This window comes from Uloborus diversus, chromosome 6, assembly GCF_026930045.1.
Source record: "Uloborus diversus isolate 005 chromosome 6, Udiv.v.3.1, whole genome shotgun sequence".
NCBI lineage: Eukaryota > Metazoa > Arthropoda > Arachnida > Araneae > Uloboridae > Uloborus > Uloborus diversus.
In genome coordinates, this window is record NC_072736.1 from 124,923,377 (window position 1) to 124,939,297 (window position 15,921).

At 32.7% G+C, this 15,921-nt stretch overlaps 1 protein-coding gene across 1 annotated transcript in view; it reads left to right on the forward strand.

Annotated features, from left to right (window-relative positions):
- Positions 1 to 326: 326 nt before the first annotated feature.
- Positions 327 to 15,921, forward strand: part of LOC129223930 (diphosphomevalonate decarboxylase-like) — a 32,492-nt gene continuing 16,897 nt past the window's right edge. Inside the window, exons 1-6 of the mRNA XM_054858309.1 lie at positions 327 to 363; positions 656 to 774; positions 3,886 to 3,956; positions 5,412 to 5,479; positions 7,083 to 7,129; positions 14,669 to 14,785. Coding sequence (XP_054714284.1) covers positions 717 to 774; positions 3,886 to 3,956; positions 5,412 to 5,479; positions 7,083 to 7,129; positions 14,669 to 14,785 — 361 coding nt within the window. The 5' untranslated portion in view covers positions 327 to 363; positions 656 to 716. The remainder of the gene's footprint in view (positions 364 to 655; positions 775 to 3,885; positions 3,957 to 5,411; positions 5,480 to 7,082; positions 7,130 to 14,668; positions 14,786 to 15,921) is intronic.

Here is a 15,921-nt window from a genome sequence, read left to right on the forward strand (position 1 = left end):
TATTAATCAAAAATGTTAGTCTAGTGTTAAAGTTCTTGCTTTTCATTGCAAAACAATTTCTTCTACAGAAAATAGCACCGAATAAACACAAAAGAAACTGATTTTTAATTCCGCCGCGTTTTTCTTTTCTTTCGGAAGCGTCTATCTAAAACCTGTCCTTGTATTGTAATAGTAAACAAAGTAAAGTAGCACAAATTATCTTCCCCCTTTTGCGCATGCGTTTGAAATAAGTTTGCCAAACAAGCCAATTTCGTCGCCAATAGTCGGCTTTGCCTAATTTGCTGTTTAGTCAAAGCGAAATGAAGTGAAAAACTCTTTTGTTTATTGTTGACGTATGTTACGTCTGGCCTGAATTGCCGGCGGCAATAAATGGTATAACTTTGATATACACCCCCAAAAATTACGCGCCAAATCTGGCATTTCCTACGAACTTTTTAGGGTTGCTGTTTCTTATTTTGGTGTTGCCAATTTAGGTTTTTTCAGCTTTTAGCTTTTTGCTGTTGCCAAATTTAGTATTTTCTTGTATTTTGTACCATTTTTTGAGTTTTTTTTAAAGTTTTGCGGCAACAATTTTTGTGGCAACAAAGTTTTGTGTCAACAAAAACAAAAAAAGTCGCCAAATTTCCGATTTGGGGGGGTATATCAAAGTAGTTCCCAATAAATTTTGAAAAATTAAAGATATTTGACGTGTTTCTAAGATTGAGAGTGGAATTCTCATGGCTGTTCACACCTGTACCGCATTGGCACCTGTAAATATTGCTGTGATCAAATATTGTAAGTTCAGTGTATACTTTTTTCAATGGAAACGTGTGATGACTCTTTTCGGGCTCTATATTAATGACGATTTCTTCATAAAGGATCAAAACTACCTTTATTACTGTGTGAGCTAATTCCATACAAAATACTATGTCTCTTTGGACGCTTTCTATTTTTTAACTTCGTGAGATAAATGCTTAAAAGTATTTCATTAGTTTCTCTCTCTCTCTTTTTTTGACATTTGAGTTAGTTTAAAGCTCAAATTTCAAACACATTATTGTACAGCGCAATCTTATTGCAAACATTTTAGTTTTTTTGATTTTGAAAATTTCAGATTGTGTAATAACGTGATCCACTATAGACTATTTTGTTCATTCAATAATTCAGATTTGGATAGTAATTGGACAATTTCTAGCAGCGTGGGTTAGACAGATAAACATTAGCCATTTGTCTTTGGCGTCAAATGATTTGGATAGAGATGGAAATATTTTCTTGTGTAGATTCTCGGTTATCAAAATAGTCTGTATTCTTTTTAAAAATATTAACAGTATGATAACCACGTTAACAGTGATTTATTGAAAATTTGTTTTTCCAAGCATATTTTTGATAAAATGAAGTCTCAACTTCTCATTAAAAGTGTAATGCTTTTCACTTTTGTTGGTTTTGTGTAAATGTGCAGTCCTAATAAAAATTGTTTTGTGGGACAATAATATAGTTGACTTGCAAGCCTGATTTTTACTATCCCGAAGCACAATAATCTATTATTTAATTATTATGCCCTCCAAGAAACTAAATGCAGTGAATGCTCATCTATCTAGAATTCAAGTAGCCATGATTGATTACAATAGACTTGACTTGCAAGCCTGATTGTTATTTTCCCGAAGCACAACAATCTATTTGATCATCATGCCCTTCAAGAAACTAAATATAGCAAATGCTTATCTATCTAGAATTCAAGTAGCCATGACTTATTTCAATAGTCTTTGTTTTTGAATTTCAATAGTCTTTGTTTTTCTAATACTCTGCCTCCAATTTGGTTATTTTCACACAAAATAATGTGTATATGAACATTTTTAAAAGAGAGACATTTTAGAAGAAGGGGGGGGGGGGAGAAGGACTTAAGGTTGCAAAAATGTACACCAAATTTTCCTGCTAGTGTATAAAAATGATTCTTTCTTGCAACCTCAATTTTTGAAAAGGTCGTTTTCAAAATTGACTTTTGTTCAGATTACAGTTTTGGTACTTGTTGTTTCCAGTGTAAAACAATAAAAATTAAATGTTGCATTTAATTCCTTGTAACTTTATTTCCTTCAATATTTCAAGCTGACTTTCAATTTTCACTAGGTGTTCAAACATTCAGAATTTTTTTAAATCTGTATTTTGACTTTTTACTTTTATGATACATTTCTTTAATGTCTCTTATTAACAGCTGAATTTTGTGATGGCCACTTTTAGAAAATACTTTTTTATCCCTCTTCTTCAAAGGCAATACATTAGTTTGATTTTTAAAAAAAGTTTACTTATCATTAAAAGTGTACACATTGAAACTAAATTCACTACTGCTTCAAATGCAGTCGCCCAAAGCAATCTAGCAGATTTCAGAGCGAAGTTTATCCCCCCTCCCCTTACTGTCAATATGAATTTTGTACATTCATGGGCGCTCATATAGGGGGTAGGTAGGGGCTCAAGCCCCACCTCCTCTTAAAAATTAGAACTTCCTTGCTTTTAGTATTTTTTTCTTTGAAAAATGTAAAAACATTTCTTCTCTAGCCATTAATGAATAGGTTATTAAAAATGTCAAACTTTAATAACTCAAACCTTTAGTGAAATCGGTTTCCATGGGGAAAATATCCTGCTAAACCATAGGTAGGGGAAATATCTGAGCCCCCTTAAAATTTTGCGTATGATCTCTCATGTATATATTATGCTTGCATTCTACTTCTATCGTTAGTTGTTGAACCAGATTTATCATTCTCACACAATGCAGGTGTGCACATAATTAATAAAATGCTATAAAAGAACATATAATTAAAAAGTTGTGCCAAATCCCAGATTTGAAAATAGCTTGTAGGGCATTTTATAGCATTTGTCTTTATTTTTCAAATTTTTCCCAAAAAACATTTATAAAACCAGTTTTAATGAAAGGTTTCTTTAAAAACTGTAAGTAGAGTGGGTATTTTTCTGTCAAAGGTTTGACTGCTTGCTTATTTTCCACCTTCGTGGCCTTATGGCAACTCTAGAATTTAGAAATTGAAGTTGTTGAATGTCACTTCATGCACGGTCAAAACCATAAAAATTCTTGTTATATTTAGTGCCAATTTGGAGATGCAGAGCTTACAATAGTGTAACTAATTTCTTCACTCAGTGAGATAGCAAAAGAGGAGGGGGGGGGATAAATTCTAAATATATTCATGTAAAAAGAAGGTTGGGGTGTAGCAGATTTAACTAAAATATAACCATTATGAGTTTCTTTTATTATGCATATATGATTAAGACCTTTTATGTAAATTTAAATGCACCAGAAAGATTAATAAAGAATTCATTAAGTTCAAATGTCAAGTTGAAGTTCCCTGAGTAATTGTGAATTAAGAATTTTCATTAAAATTTGGCTGAGTACTATTTTAAATGGGACAATGGAATTCTACTTCAAGGATTATTATTTGGCAAGACACAGAAAAGGTTGTTACTTTTTCTACCTTTGGCCTTATTCAAATTTATGACCAAAAAGAACGAAAAAAAAAATGTTTGTTTGCAGATATTAGCAGCTGAGTTTATTTTCAAAAAGACAAATTCTTTTATCAAAGAATCATTGTAAAATTGACCAATAAATAGTATATAAATTAGTTGTATTTTTATTTTGTGCAATATTTCTTTCGTACTAGCCATATGCAAGTTCAACTCTTCCCTGACCATTTTGGCCATCCCTGTATTAGACTTTTTGGCAATTAATCTTTTATAACAAATTATTTTTTAAGTAAATAATGTGACCAATTTTATTTGATGTTCTGCAGTTTTTCTCCCTGTGATTTATCATAAGTTTGAGAAATAACCTTCAGTTTAAAAATTTGTATTTTTCTGATTAATACTATTTATTGAAAATTTACATTCAATGACGTTTTTTTAATTTAGGGGGAAAGAAAAATGAAGACCTTATACTGCCAGTAAATGATTCCATTAGTCTCACATTGTCTAAAAAAAAGGTTGGTATGCAGCTTTTTTCTTTCTTTTTTTTTAACAAATAAGTTTTAATTGTTACATGATTTACCGAAGTTCTTTTCGACCATTTACAACTATGTTTCATTGTATGAACAATGTTAATTTATTGTGAGTGGAACTTATTTAGGATTGTCACAGTTTGTAAAGAACAGTTTTTCTCTTGGGGAGATAAAATGTTCACTTTTTAAGTATTGTTTAACATTATTTAATTGTACCTTCAGATTTAATTAAAAGTTTTAAAAAAAGTAAGCTAAAACTTGAAATGGGGTAAAACATCCAAAAAGTGTCTAACACATCCAGCTTTATGAATTAAAATGATTTGCATGCATTTAAATTAATTGCTACACATTTTTATGGTCTCTAGAAATATTTAGTAATGAGATTTGTTTTTAATGTGCTTCAAAATGTTTTGAATTTCGCATCTGTACTCATAATCAAGAGAGAGTTCTGTGGAAAATTTCTAAGATGTAAATTGATGAATTTAGAAGTTAACTTACTTTAATATACTACAATCAGGGGTGTGCACAGAAATTTTGGGGCTCGTCACAAGTGACTTTTATGGCCTCCCCTCATATTGTTTACCCCTATGTCCCTATATATATTCCATCCCTCATTTAAAAAATATCAGACTGAGGCCAACAGGTGTCTCTTCTCCCCCCCCCCCCCCCCTGTGCATGCCCCTGACTACAGTGCAAAAATAAAATGCTTATCTTTGTGTGATTAGTTAAAAAACATAATGACTACATTAAAATTGCCCAAATTTCTATACTTTTTCATCCATAAGCTCTCTTTTTTGTACATTGGAAAAGGAGTTCCTTGTAGTCTTGAAATATGCGTCTACAATTCATATTCCTTTTTGTGCAAATTTTGTACTATTTAATTTGGATTTTTGACATATTCCAATTTTAAAATACATGCCTACATACTACCGCTGGCTATTCTGCATTGGGGAAAATATTGCGCAGTATCTGCAAAAAGAAGATTTTGAGATATATGAAGAAATGCATTTTGGATTCTATACAACAATAGGGAAATGATGAAACCTATGAAACTAAATGAATCATTGTTTTAACTTTGGTGAATGTTTCTTTTAAAAAGAAAAAAATGACATGAATTGCACATATGTTTTTTAATGTTTAAAATTTTTGTGTCTTCTAAGAAAATACACATGTGTGTGGGACATTACTTTTCATTGTCCACAATAAATATAAAAGCTTGCAATAATGCTAAATACTGGCAACTGAATTTACTGTGTTTGCAAAAAATCTCAGTCTTTCTCACTCAGACAATTTGTTTAAAGAATAGAAAAGTTTGAGGAAAATTTTCAGTGACTCATATACCAACTACCCCCTCCCTTTAAAAATGTTTGTTTCCATTGCATCTAAAGTGAAATTTTTGAATGATTTTCTTAATATTGAATTACTTTTTCCTCTTTTTAGATGTGTGCTAAAACTACAGTTGCTTGTTCGCCAACATTTGAAAGTGATAGAATATGGTTGAATGGAATGTGAGTAAATGCTGTAGAGTACAGTATGAACAGTACATATTCTGTTATTAGTGTAAAGTCTTGGATAACTTTACATCCAAAAGTTCAAAATTTTTTGTGTTGAAAAATGAGTTCCTTGAAACTCTGAAACACATGTCTGCAATCATCACTATTTTGCACTTTTTCAATAGTATGTTTCCTACTGATATTTTGTTGTATAAAGGTATTAATTTTGCACACAACTTTTCTTGAAAGTACAGTCGTCCCTCGCTACTTCGCGCTTCGACTTTCGCGGCTTCACTACATTGCGGTTTTTTTCTAGTTTTTTTTTTTTCAAATATAGTAGTTAGCCTTTTTTATGCAAAAGAATAGCAAAGTATATGTTTTTTAAGTAAGGTCTGAAGGGCTAGTTGTACTAGTTGAAGGAGAGGAGGTATAAAATCGCCGAAGAAAGTGTATGGAAGCACTATCTCTTTTTAACCGTTAAGCACTAACTGGAAAGTATAAATCAATGTATTATTACTAGGAGATAAATACATCTGTAAATGGTGTTCAACAATGTACTAGCTTTTTAAGTTGTAAACATAAATGGAAGAACCGGAGCTCCTATGGTCACTAATGGGCAATTGATTCATCATCGAACAAGTTGAGGATTTTCATGGACTAGTAGTAGTGTGTAAGAACTGCGTGTGTGTAGTTTATTTCCCATTAATTAACAATGTGATATCTTTATCTATTACATCTAACAAATCTAATTTTCTCATATTTTGTGCAATATATTAAGTAATATAAATGCAATGGTGGCTAAGGGTGCTGTTTTATGTCTAGGGGGCTCTAACTATGATAAAAACCTATTTAAATTGCCATAAGTTTTATGCGCTCTAATTAGAAAAATATATACAAAATCCTACTTCACGGAAATTCAGTTATCGCGGTAAAGTCTGGAACGAATTAACTGCGATAAATGAGGGTTGACTGTAATTCCTATGTTATGTTACATATGTGGCTCTCACAAGGGGAGGGGGCAGCAAGAGGGCGACTGCCCCCTCACTTCCAAAAGTTAAAGGGACTTGCCCCCTAACTTTTCAGAGTCAAAAAATTAATGATGGATTGAAAAATTATTTTTCATAGGATTGATTGATTTAATTCATGAAAGTAAAGCTAAAAATTCCATATACATATAGACTTTTCTCACCTTATTTCATAAAAATGGAACTTTGAATTATAAGAAGAAAATCTACAGTGGACATCCGTTCCGATTTTTGAGGCCTTATTCCATATTTTTTGGAGGTCATAAAATCCTTAATGTTAAAAGCCTTTAAAATAGCCCAATTTTTCAAAAAAAAAAAAAAAAAAAAAAAAGAAGAAGAAGGGTTCAGGGACCTAACCACACACACTTTTTTTGACTCCACACTTTTTTGGTGCACCAGCTGCCTATGTATGTTAAATAGGTATTCAGAATAAAAAGTTCATAAAAGAGGACATGCATATGAAATTTTACTTAGCAAAAGTATTTGAATTATAGTGTTACCTATTTTTAATTTACACACAAGTTACTCGTACTTTTATTTGAATAAGATTTTGAGTACATGAAGTGTGTATAATCTATAATTTTTCCTTTTAGAGAACAAGACTTTCAAAGCCCACGAATTCAAAATTGTATCCGTGAAAGTTAGTATTTTTCATCTTTTGTTTGTTGTTTAAAATGTAGAAACTTTGATAACATTTTATTCAAATTCATCCTTTGCACGCTAAAGTACAATATATAAGTTCTTTAAAGCTGTTGAACATTTTATTGCTTAAAGTTGGTTATTTACTGAAAATTCATTACATACCACCAAAGTACACCAAAATTTGTCTGTAACTTGGTAAACTATGCTATTTTAAATTTTTCACAATTATCAATCATGAAAATGCTTAATTGTAAGGTGACCAGACGTCCCGCTTTTTGTCTTACTGTCCTGCTGTGGGAATGTCCCGCCAAAGTGTCCCGCTTTGTCGAAAAAGTCCCGCTTTTTTCATTTACATTCCGTCACACAAGAAATATAACATACAATCTAGACTTTTTAAACGCTTTTTCGATTTTTTGCTGTCAATAAACGTAAGAACGCCATGTAAAATGTTATTCTTTAATGTTTAATACTCTGAACTACCTCCATCATGATTTTGATTGAAGAGGAGGAGCTGTTAAGCATCAGGTGTTGGCCGCAAACGGGGGAAAATAAATTCTTTTCATTCATTGTGATTGTAACTGTTACACGTATGATTATCATAATTTTACGAGATGGGCAAACGTAAATGCGTTTTGAATGACAACTTGAAAAATAAATTTCCATTTCTCAAAAAGGGCGACAAAGAAGGTGAAATCTTTTGTGAAAAATGTCAAGAGCATTCATTCAGTATATCCCACAGAGGACTGTCAGATATAACAAAACATATTAATACAAAAAAAACACAAGGATGCCGAGTTTTTGCCACCTCTTCCAGCAAAGTTAGTAATTTTTTCATGTCAGCTAATCCTTTTACAACCGATCTTGAAGTCGCGGCTGCTTAAGGTGTTTGGGTGTATCATACCATTAAAGAAAACCAAAGTTTTAGGTCTAATGATTGTTCGACCAAAATTTTTCAAGCATGTTTTGAGCCTAAATTCAGATGTGGCCGCACAAAATTGGAAGCGATTGTGAAAAACGTATTTGCACCATATTTAGAAACTGAAAATAATAATTTTGATTAATAAATTTGTTGTGTGATGCAATATTCTTTACATCAATACTATTAAATTATTTTCAACTTGAGTTCTTTATTGGTACATTTGAGTTATTTCTTGGCATTTTTCTGTTACATAAAGTATTAAGCCTGTGGAAAAAAAAAAAAAAACTACGCTCCCCCCCCCCCCCCCCCCCCCCGTCATGTGTCCTGATTTTTAGCTTGAAAATCTGGTCACATTACTTAATTGGCAATTTGACCTGCGTTTTTTAAGTTAAGTTTCATCTACAAGTGTAACTCACGAACAGTTTTCGGAATAGCTTCCTGTTTTTAAAAATGCCTAGTATTTTGTTTCTGTTTTTTTTTCTCTCGTTTGGTTATATACCTAAAATATTCACAAACAAGTTGCCTTTTTATCCCTTTAAGACCTGAAATATTTTCTTGAGAGCACATGCAAGCAACGGTTTTCTTGTTTCCTAAAGCCTGGAAAGGTTCTAGTGCCGCCATTTTTCGAGAAAATGTATAATACACATTTTTGGCTAAATAGCACGATCGTCCGATTATGGCGTTTGTTACATATAATGATCTAGGAAGCTAAAATCTGAATGATGTTCGACCCGCACGATCGTGCAATCTGGGGCTTAAAGGGTTATAGGGCATCCTACTGTTAAATTTTGCCTGTTAATGAAAATGTTTGTTACTTTTGGAACCAATAAAATAGCACCTTATGAACTCATGCTTAAATTTAGAAAATGGTGCACATATACACACAGTGGTAACAATATCCTACACAAGGGAAGATAAATGAAAAAGTGAGCACCAGCAACAAATGTGAATACAAATGCAAAAGTGACCATCAGCAACCAGGGTTGGCTTTCTGCCGACAGAAACTAGTTTTTGCCGTGCCAGTGGCAGAAACTGGTTATAACCGGTAAAAACCGGCAGAAACTGGCAAAAACTTAAAAATGTCTTTAATAACTCAAGTAATTAGTAAATGATATTTGTTTAAGTAAACTAAAAAATTCAACATCATTTAAAAAAATAAAATCCCATGCTAGTGCCCGTGATTTAGTTCAGAAAGGGAACTTTCCAATTGCAGAGGCTCGTAGTATTTGGATTAATTTAACAAAGGATAAAAAATCATACAGGGGAAAGAGGAGTGGCATACAGATTTAAACAGGCATTACTGATTGTAATTTGCTCACTTATATGCTTCCTCTAAATTGTTTGTGATTGAAATTATCATGTCATTTGCTTCAAGAAGAAAGTGCCAGAATTCTACTTGCCTAGAATTTTGTACCTAATGTCACAGCTTTGCAAAACAAATTGGCCCCATTTCTCAAAACTTATTTTTCCAGTCAAATTTTTACCATAACCCCAGTTACTACATGGTTTACCAGTTATACAATAGATGAAAGTTTCACGAACATTGCTTGCTCCTTGATGCATTGTCTGCCAGCTCATCTGTTTTAAGAATATTCTAAAATTTCTCATTTGTGCATAGTAAATTGAGAGCCTGATTAGATTTTTAAAACCTTTTCTAAGAGGCAATTGCAGGGTCCAATCAATGTAACATTTGATTTTGAATTGTGATAATTTTATAATAAAATTACAGTACTTTGGTTAACAAATATTTTTTTCCATGCATTTTCAGTTGTATATCAAGAATTAAATTTTTATTTTGTGAGTTTTTGCCAGTTTCTGCCGCAAGGTGGCAGAAAGTGGTTTTTGCCATGCCAGTTTTAACCGGTTTCTACCAATGGTTTTAACCACTTCGACAGAAACTTGCCAACCCTGTCAGCAACAGTCTTTTGACTCAGCTGGGAGCTGTTTCTTAAAAATTTTATCAATCCCCAGTGAACTATTCCAAACGGCTACAGATTTATTGAGATACTATTTTTTCCTAAGATTGGCTTATAATTTCAAAAACTTAAAACAGTGATTCCTAATTTTGCCTTCTGTGCAGAAATTTGGCTGATCAAGATCTTCCATTTTAATACATTTGAATAACTAGATCATGTCCCTTCCGACTCTCTCTCGCTCAAAACTATTCATACTAATCGCTTAATCCTAAAATTATATTCTTACTCTTGAAGTTAGTCATTTAGCAATCTAGTATTCCTCTTTGGAGACATTTCTTTTAAGTTTATATCTTATTTCTATTAAGTTTATTTTCTATTAAGTTTATATTCTTAAGATAAAAAGACCAAAACTTATCAGCATATTCCAAATAATGTATTATCAAACGTCTTTATAAAGTACTGTTTAAGGCTTTCATGGCCGGCGTCAATATGAGGAGATATCATTTCCGGGCTTATTGGCCGTGGTCTAATTGGAGTAGAAATTCCAGATGTTTCGGCTTGCTTTGCTGCAGCCATCATCAGTGGTTTGAATTTGGTGAGACTGATTTCTGGCTTCGGTGGCTCCGGTATTTAAGCAAACTGCTGCTGGGCTGCTGGTCCTAATTGGGAGGCGTTCTCAAGCCGCTGGTGGAATAAGGTTCCTGATTGGATGAGATTCAAGCCGCTGGGTGATCCTGGTACCTGATTGGATGGGATTCACAAGCCGTGGTGGCTACCGGTTTCTGATTGGATGAAACCACAGTATGTTTTAGGCTGTTGTGGCGAACGGATTTAAGGGCAGGGTGCCATGTTTTTGGTAAATTGAAGTTCTCCTCTTTTCTGTTGAAATTAAAGGGGTGTTTGAAAATTTCTATAGCTTTGCGATGAAGACGGGTAAAGTAATGAGATGTTGTAGCCAAGATTTCTGTGTCTTTAAATTTGATGTTGTGGACTCCTTCTTGTTGGCTGTGTTCGGCTACGGCTGACTTATCACAGTTTCCTAAACGGCAATGACAAACATGCTCAGAAAGGCGTGTCTTGATGCTGCGCTTATAAAGCTTAAAAGAATCCAGGGGATGGGACACGGAGGTCATAATCTCCTTAACATGACAATTGTTGGTATGAAGTTGCATTTTGAGTATTCAGCTATACTTAGAGACTGTCCCTGACTCTCTATTTGTGTTTCAATTGTAACCTCTCCTTTCTGATTTGTGTAGTCATTGCAATGATTTTTCCCTTCAAAACCAGAAGCTGAATCCACCTTTTACATCAAGCAGAACTTCTTTAAAATTATATGAAATAGACCTATTACAAAAGTGCACCATTCTGTTATTTTTTTTTAATTTGTTATGCTGCACTTTTTTAATTTGCTACGCTGCACTTTTGATTAAACTTTCAGCCCTGACTAATTAAGACACCCAAATGAACAGCTGTTTCTTTTTTTCTAATGATTCATTGCATTAAATTATAGCTTGTATAATGTATACTTATTTCCATGGCTAAAATGAAGCACTTGATCTTTTCAATATGAAATGGCTCCACTGTTAATTATTAATGATTTTTTTAGTTTATTTTTATCAATGAGATTAATTTAATGAAAACACTTAGTTGAAACACAACAAAAATAATTAAAATGATTTATGCATTTGATATGGTTGATATTCAAATATGCTATAGGTAGGGTGTGATCAGATACAACATTGGAAACTTACGTTGAAGTAGATGTATGTATGAAACTTAAGTACATAATGTACCACTAAATACCAATGGTATGGAGTCGGAGTTGGACTGATTTTGGGGTAATGGAGTCTGAGTCGTTCGAAAAGATGTCGACTCTGGGTTTCATTTTTTTCTTTCATTTTCTTAACTCACCTTGTATTTTTTAAAAAACTGACTACCAATTAATTTGATTACATTCATGAAAGCCTACTAATAAGAAAATTACTCATTGTGGCAACCAGCTGGCTTGATTGTTTATCGAACTTTCTGTAACCTATGCTGTCTCTTAGTTTGCTTATTTTTTAACTTTATTTAACTGTCAGCAAACAGTTTTGTTGCCTAACATTTTTTAAGTGATCACTTTCAAATAAAAAAAATAATATATTTTTTACTTCGATCTCAGTTATAAAATAGAACAAGCTGATGTGTGCATCACATGACTTCCTTTTACACCAATTTAATGCTATTTCCCTATTATTGCAATTTTAATGGGATTCTCTCTCTAACTCTTTAAATATCACTAGCAATGGCCACATTGAAAGCAGATTTAAAAAAAAAAAAAAAAAAAAAATCGCCAAATTTTTCGCCAAGTTGGCGACAAAACTTGGCAACCAAAAGACTGGCGATATATCGCCAAGTGACCGCCAAATTATAACACCACTTGAGTTTGCATCGAAATTAACAATGATTTCCCCCCAAAAAGGTGCAAAAGACCCCTTTAGAAACACCCGAATGCAACCAAAATAGGAGGTGCACAACTAGACCCCACTACGAGTCTATGTACCAAATTTCAACTTTCTAGGACATACCATTTTTGAGTTATGCGAGATACATACGCACATACGCACATACACACATACGCACATACATACAGACGTCACGAGAAAAGTCGTTGTAATTACCTCGGTGATGGTCAAAATGGATATTTCGCGTGTCTATACATTCTTAGGCACTTTTCCGCATGTGGTCGAATCGAAAAAAAAACTCAACATTCATTTGAGGGTGAGCAAAATGGAAATTAAGGGCGATTTTTGAGTGAAAATTTTTTCGCGAATACAATACTTCCTTTTTTGTAAAAGGAAGTAAAAAGGAATGTATGCATCATTTGAGCAAGTCGGGGAAACTTTTAAGGGTGCTTGGTAAATTCAAATAAGTGTTGATACGAAAGTGCAAATACAAAAGATCTGATAAAATATAAATTTTTTTTTTCATCTAAAGACTTCATCTAAGAATGCTTGGTTATCACTGAAAATACAAAATAAAATCAGTACATGATTTATTCTTTACAACACTCAATAATTGTGGTTAATCCTAAAACCTTCATATTCGGGTTAATTCTAAAGCTGTCAAAAAAATAAAAATTAAAAATTTAGCCAAGAAATGTAGGTATAGTAAAAGCTATTCGTACAAAGCAGTGTACCACCACATTTTGTGGAAAATTTGCTCTAGGCGTACATGTATTCGAACTCTCTCTGCAATATTGTGCAATATTTTCGTTGAAATTTTTAAGATGAAATTTTAAATTTATTATTGGGGAAATTTTTCAGAATTAAAGTACGTATTTCAATTTTTATAAACTTTGAAATTAAGTTAAGGTCTCACCCACCAGATGGGTGTCACTCGGGAGGAGGGGGGCAGTGCCCTCTCTCGAGAAAAGTGTTTTGATTTAGCAAAAAAAAAAAAAAAAAATTTTTCTCTAAAGTTGCAGTTCTCAAAAATTGAAAGTACGGAATTTGATCAACATCTATTTGTTAAACATTAAAGGGAAGCAAATTAATCCTTTTCATTTTTTTAAATGGGATTTTTAAGTAATCTCACTTTAGAAATCGCAATTACTGGTTAATTTGAATTTTAAATAGAATTTCTAACGTTGTATGCATCTTAGGTTTACAATAAAATACAACGAAAAAATTTCATAAAAAGGAATTAATATTTCAATCTCTGTTTTGAGGTTTTCCTCCTTTCCCATGAAGGGGGGGAGGATTTGAAAAAAACTAACAATAAATAAATAGAAAAGCCAGAGTCGGACGTTTCGTAATCCAGGAGTCGGCCATTTTTCTTCTGACTCCGCAGCCCTGCTTAATACCACTTATTACTTGCTAACTTAGAAGTCTTATCTCAGTCCTCCCAAGGATTTTAATTTATTCTGAATCTTGTTGAACCCCACGTAAAGCAGTACTCCACTGAAAATAATTACCCCTAAAATGTACTCCTCTGAACATGTCAACTTCTAACCCAAATTTAAGTTTTTCCTCCTATTCTAACCTAAAGCAGTTTGCTTAGAAGAACTATATGAAGTACTTTATCAAACATTTTTTTAAAGCCAATGTAAGCAACATCTGCACCGTTTTTGTTATTTAAAGTCATAGTCACATTGTCTTAGAAATATAATAAATTAGTAACACATTTTTGTACTGAACCACCATACTGAAAACCCGACAGCTCAGCATTATTATCCAGCAAAATTCATTATCTTTAGTTTGATCAGAGTTAATTTTTTTTTTTTTTTTACAAACTACTGAAGGTAGACTCGCAGGTCTATAATAGGCCTTAGCTCTAGACTCTTTCTTAAAGAGTGTGTTATGTTTGCCAGCTTCCAGTTTATTCCACCTGTTAAAATAACTTCATTAGTTCTGACTTTCTTCAAAATTAACTAATCAAATAAAATGTCAGTAACCTAAGGCTTCTTGCCAAAAGGTGGGACAAGGTGAAGAAAAATGAAATGCCAGTATCTTTGGTTTAAAATTTTATCAGAATGTTGTTTTGTCAGTTTTTCATGTTTTTAATCTTGACTTTTTATTTTGAACTGATTTTGAATTTTAATATTCTGATTTGTGTTGTTTTAAATTTTATAACTAATATGAATCAGCTTTATATATTTTTTAAAAATATTATTTGTGTTTAACAAAAGCTAAATTGTAATATTTTTCTTTTATGTTATCAGTTAAGCGCCTGGCAAGAAAGAAAGACTACTTGAGCTATCACTTGCATATTTGTTCGGAAAATAATTTCCCAACCGCTGCTGGGCTGGCATCATCTGCTGCGGGATTTGCTTGTTTAGGTTTGTTGTCACGTTTTTAAAAATTACTACATTTTTAACAATTTATAATTTGTATAGTCTGTAATTTATTTTGTATTTGTCAATCAACCAGAGTCAATTTGCATTTAGCTGTTTAAATTTATAAAACCAATAAAAAAATGTTCTAAAATTATATTATCATGCTTAATATTTCAGGATAAAACTTGATTCCCCCTCCCCTTTTTGCTTCTATTTGTTTTTTCCCCCACTTTATAAAAAAAAGATTATTTTTTGCTATTTTGTATTATAATTTAATAAGTTAGAAAATTCAGTAAGATCTTACTACAGCAAATACCAGTACAACAAAATAGCTCTTACAACCAAATATATGCTCAGTCTTGTTTTGATTGCCATTAGGATAATGTTTAAAAAAATATGGTTTTAACAAAATAGTGGTTTCTCAAAAATACTAGTGAAAGCTGTGTAAGCTGACCACTTGTGGTGCAATACTTTTGTGGAGGGGTTCTCATACTTTTCCAACTTGTGGCTCTCTTTAAAGAATTTTTCACGTTACTCTAGCATATCTCTACCATATGCATATAAATATCAAAATTGAACCTTATTGAAGCAAATATGTTACCAATAAACAAGTTTTAATTTTAGTATGTTTGATCGATACACCTTTCCTATTGCAGCAGATATCAACTCTAAAGCCTAGTCCTTGTTTCATTCACTGTAACAAGTCTTAGAAAATGTGGTAGTGATCTTTTGGCTTAAATCTTGCAAATCACTTGTTCCATGGGACACAATCTTTGAAGTAACAACAGAAAAGAATTGCTTGGAAGGTGTCTGCGGAGGAATGATTGTCGTCATCAGAACCTGGTCAAACCCATGACAAGGAAGCTCGTCATTGAGGTAATGGCGAACGTATGTCAGATAATGGGGGGTGCCCCATTTTGTTGGAAAACGAACAACCATTGCACATGACATGTTACAGCTAGTGACAGAAGAATTGGTCTAAAGATTTGATATTTGCCACATTACGAAAGGTTCCCAAATCCAAAATTTGGGTAACAAAACTTGTGCACAGTTTTTCTCCAGTAAAGTCGATGTTGCGGCTGTAATGGTAATATGTTTCTTAAAAAGCACTCCAAGTCCTGAGGGGAATCGCCACAAAA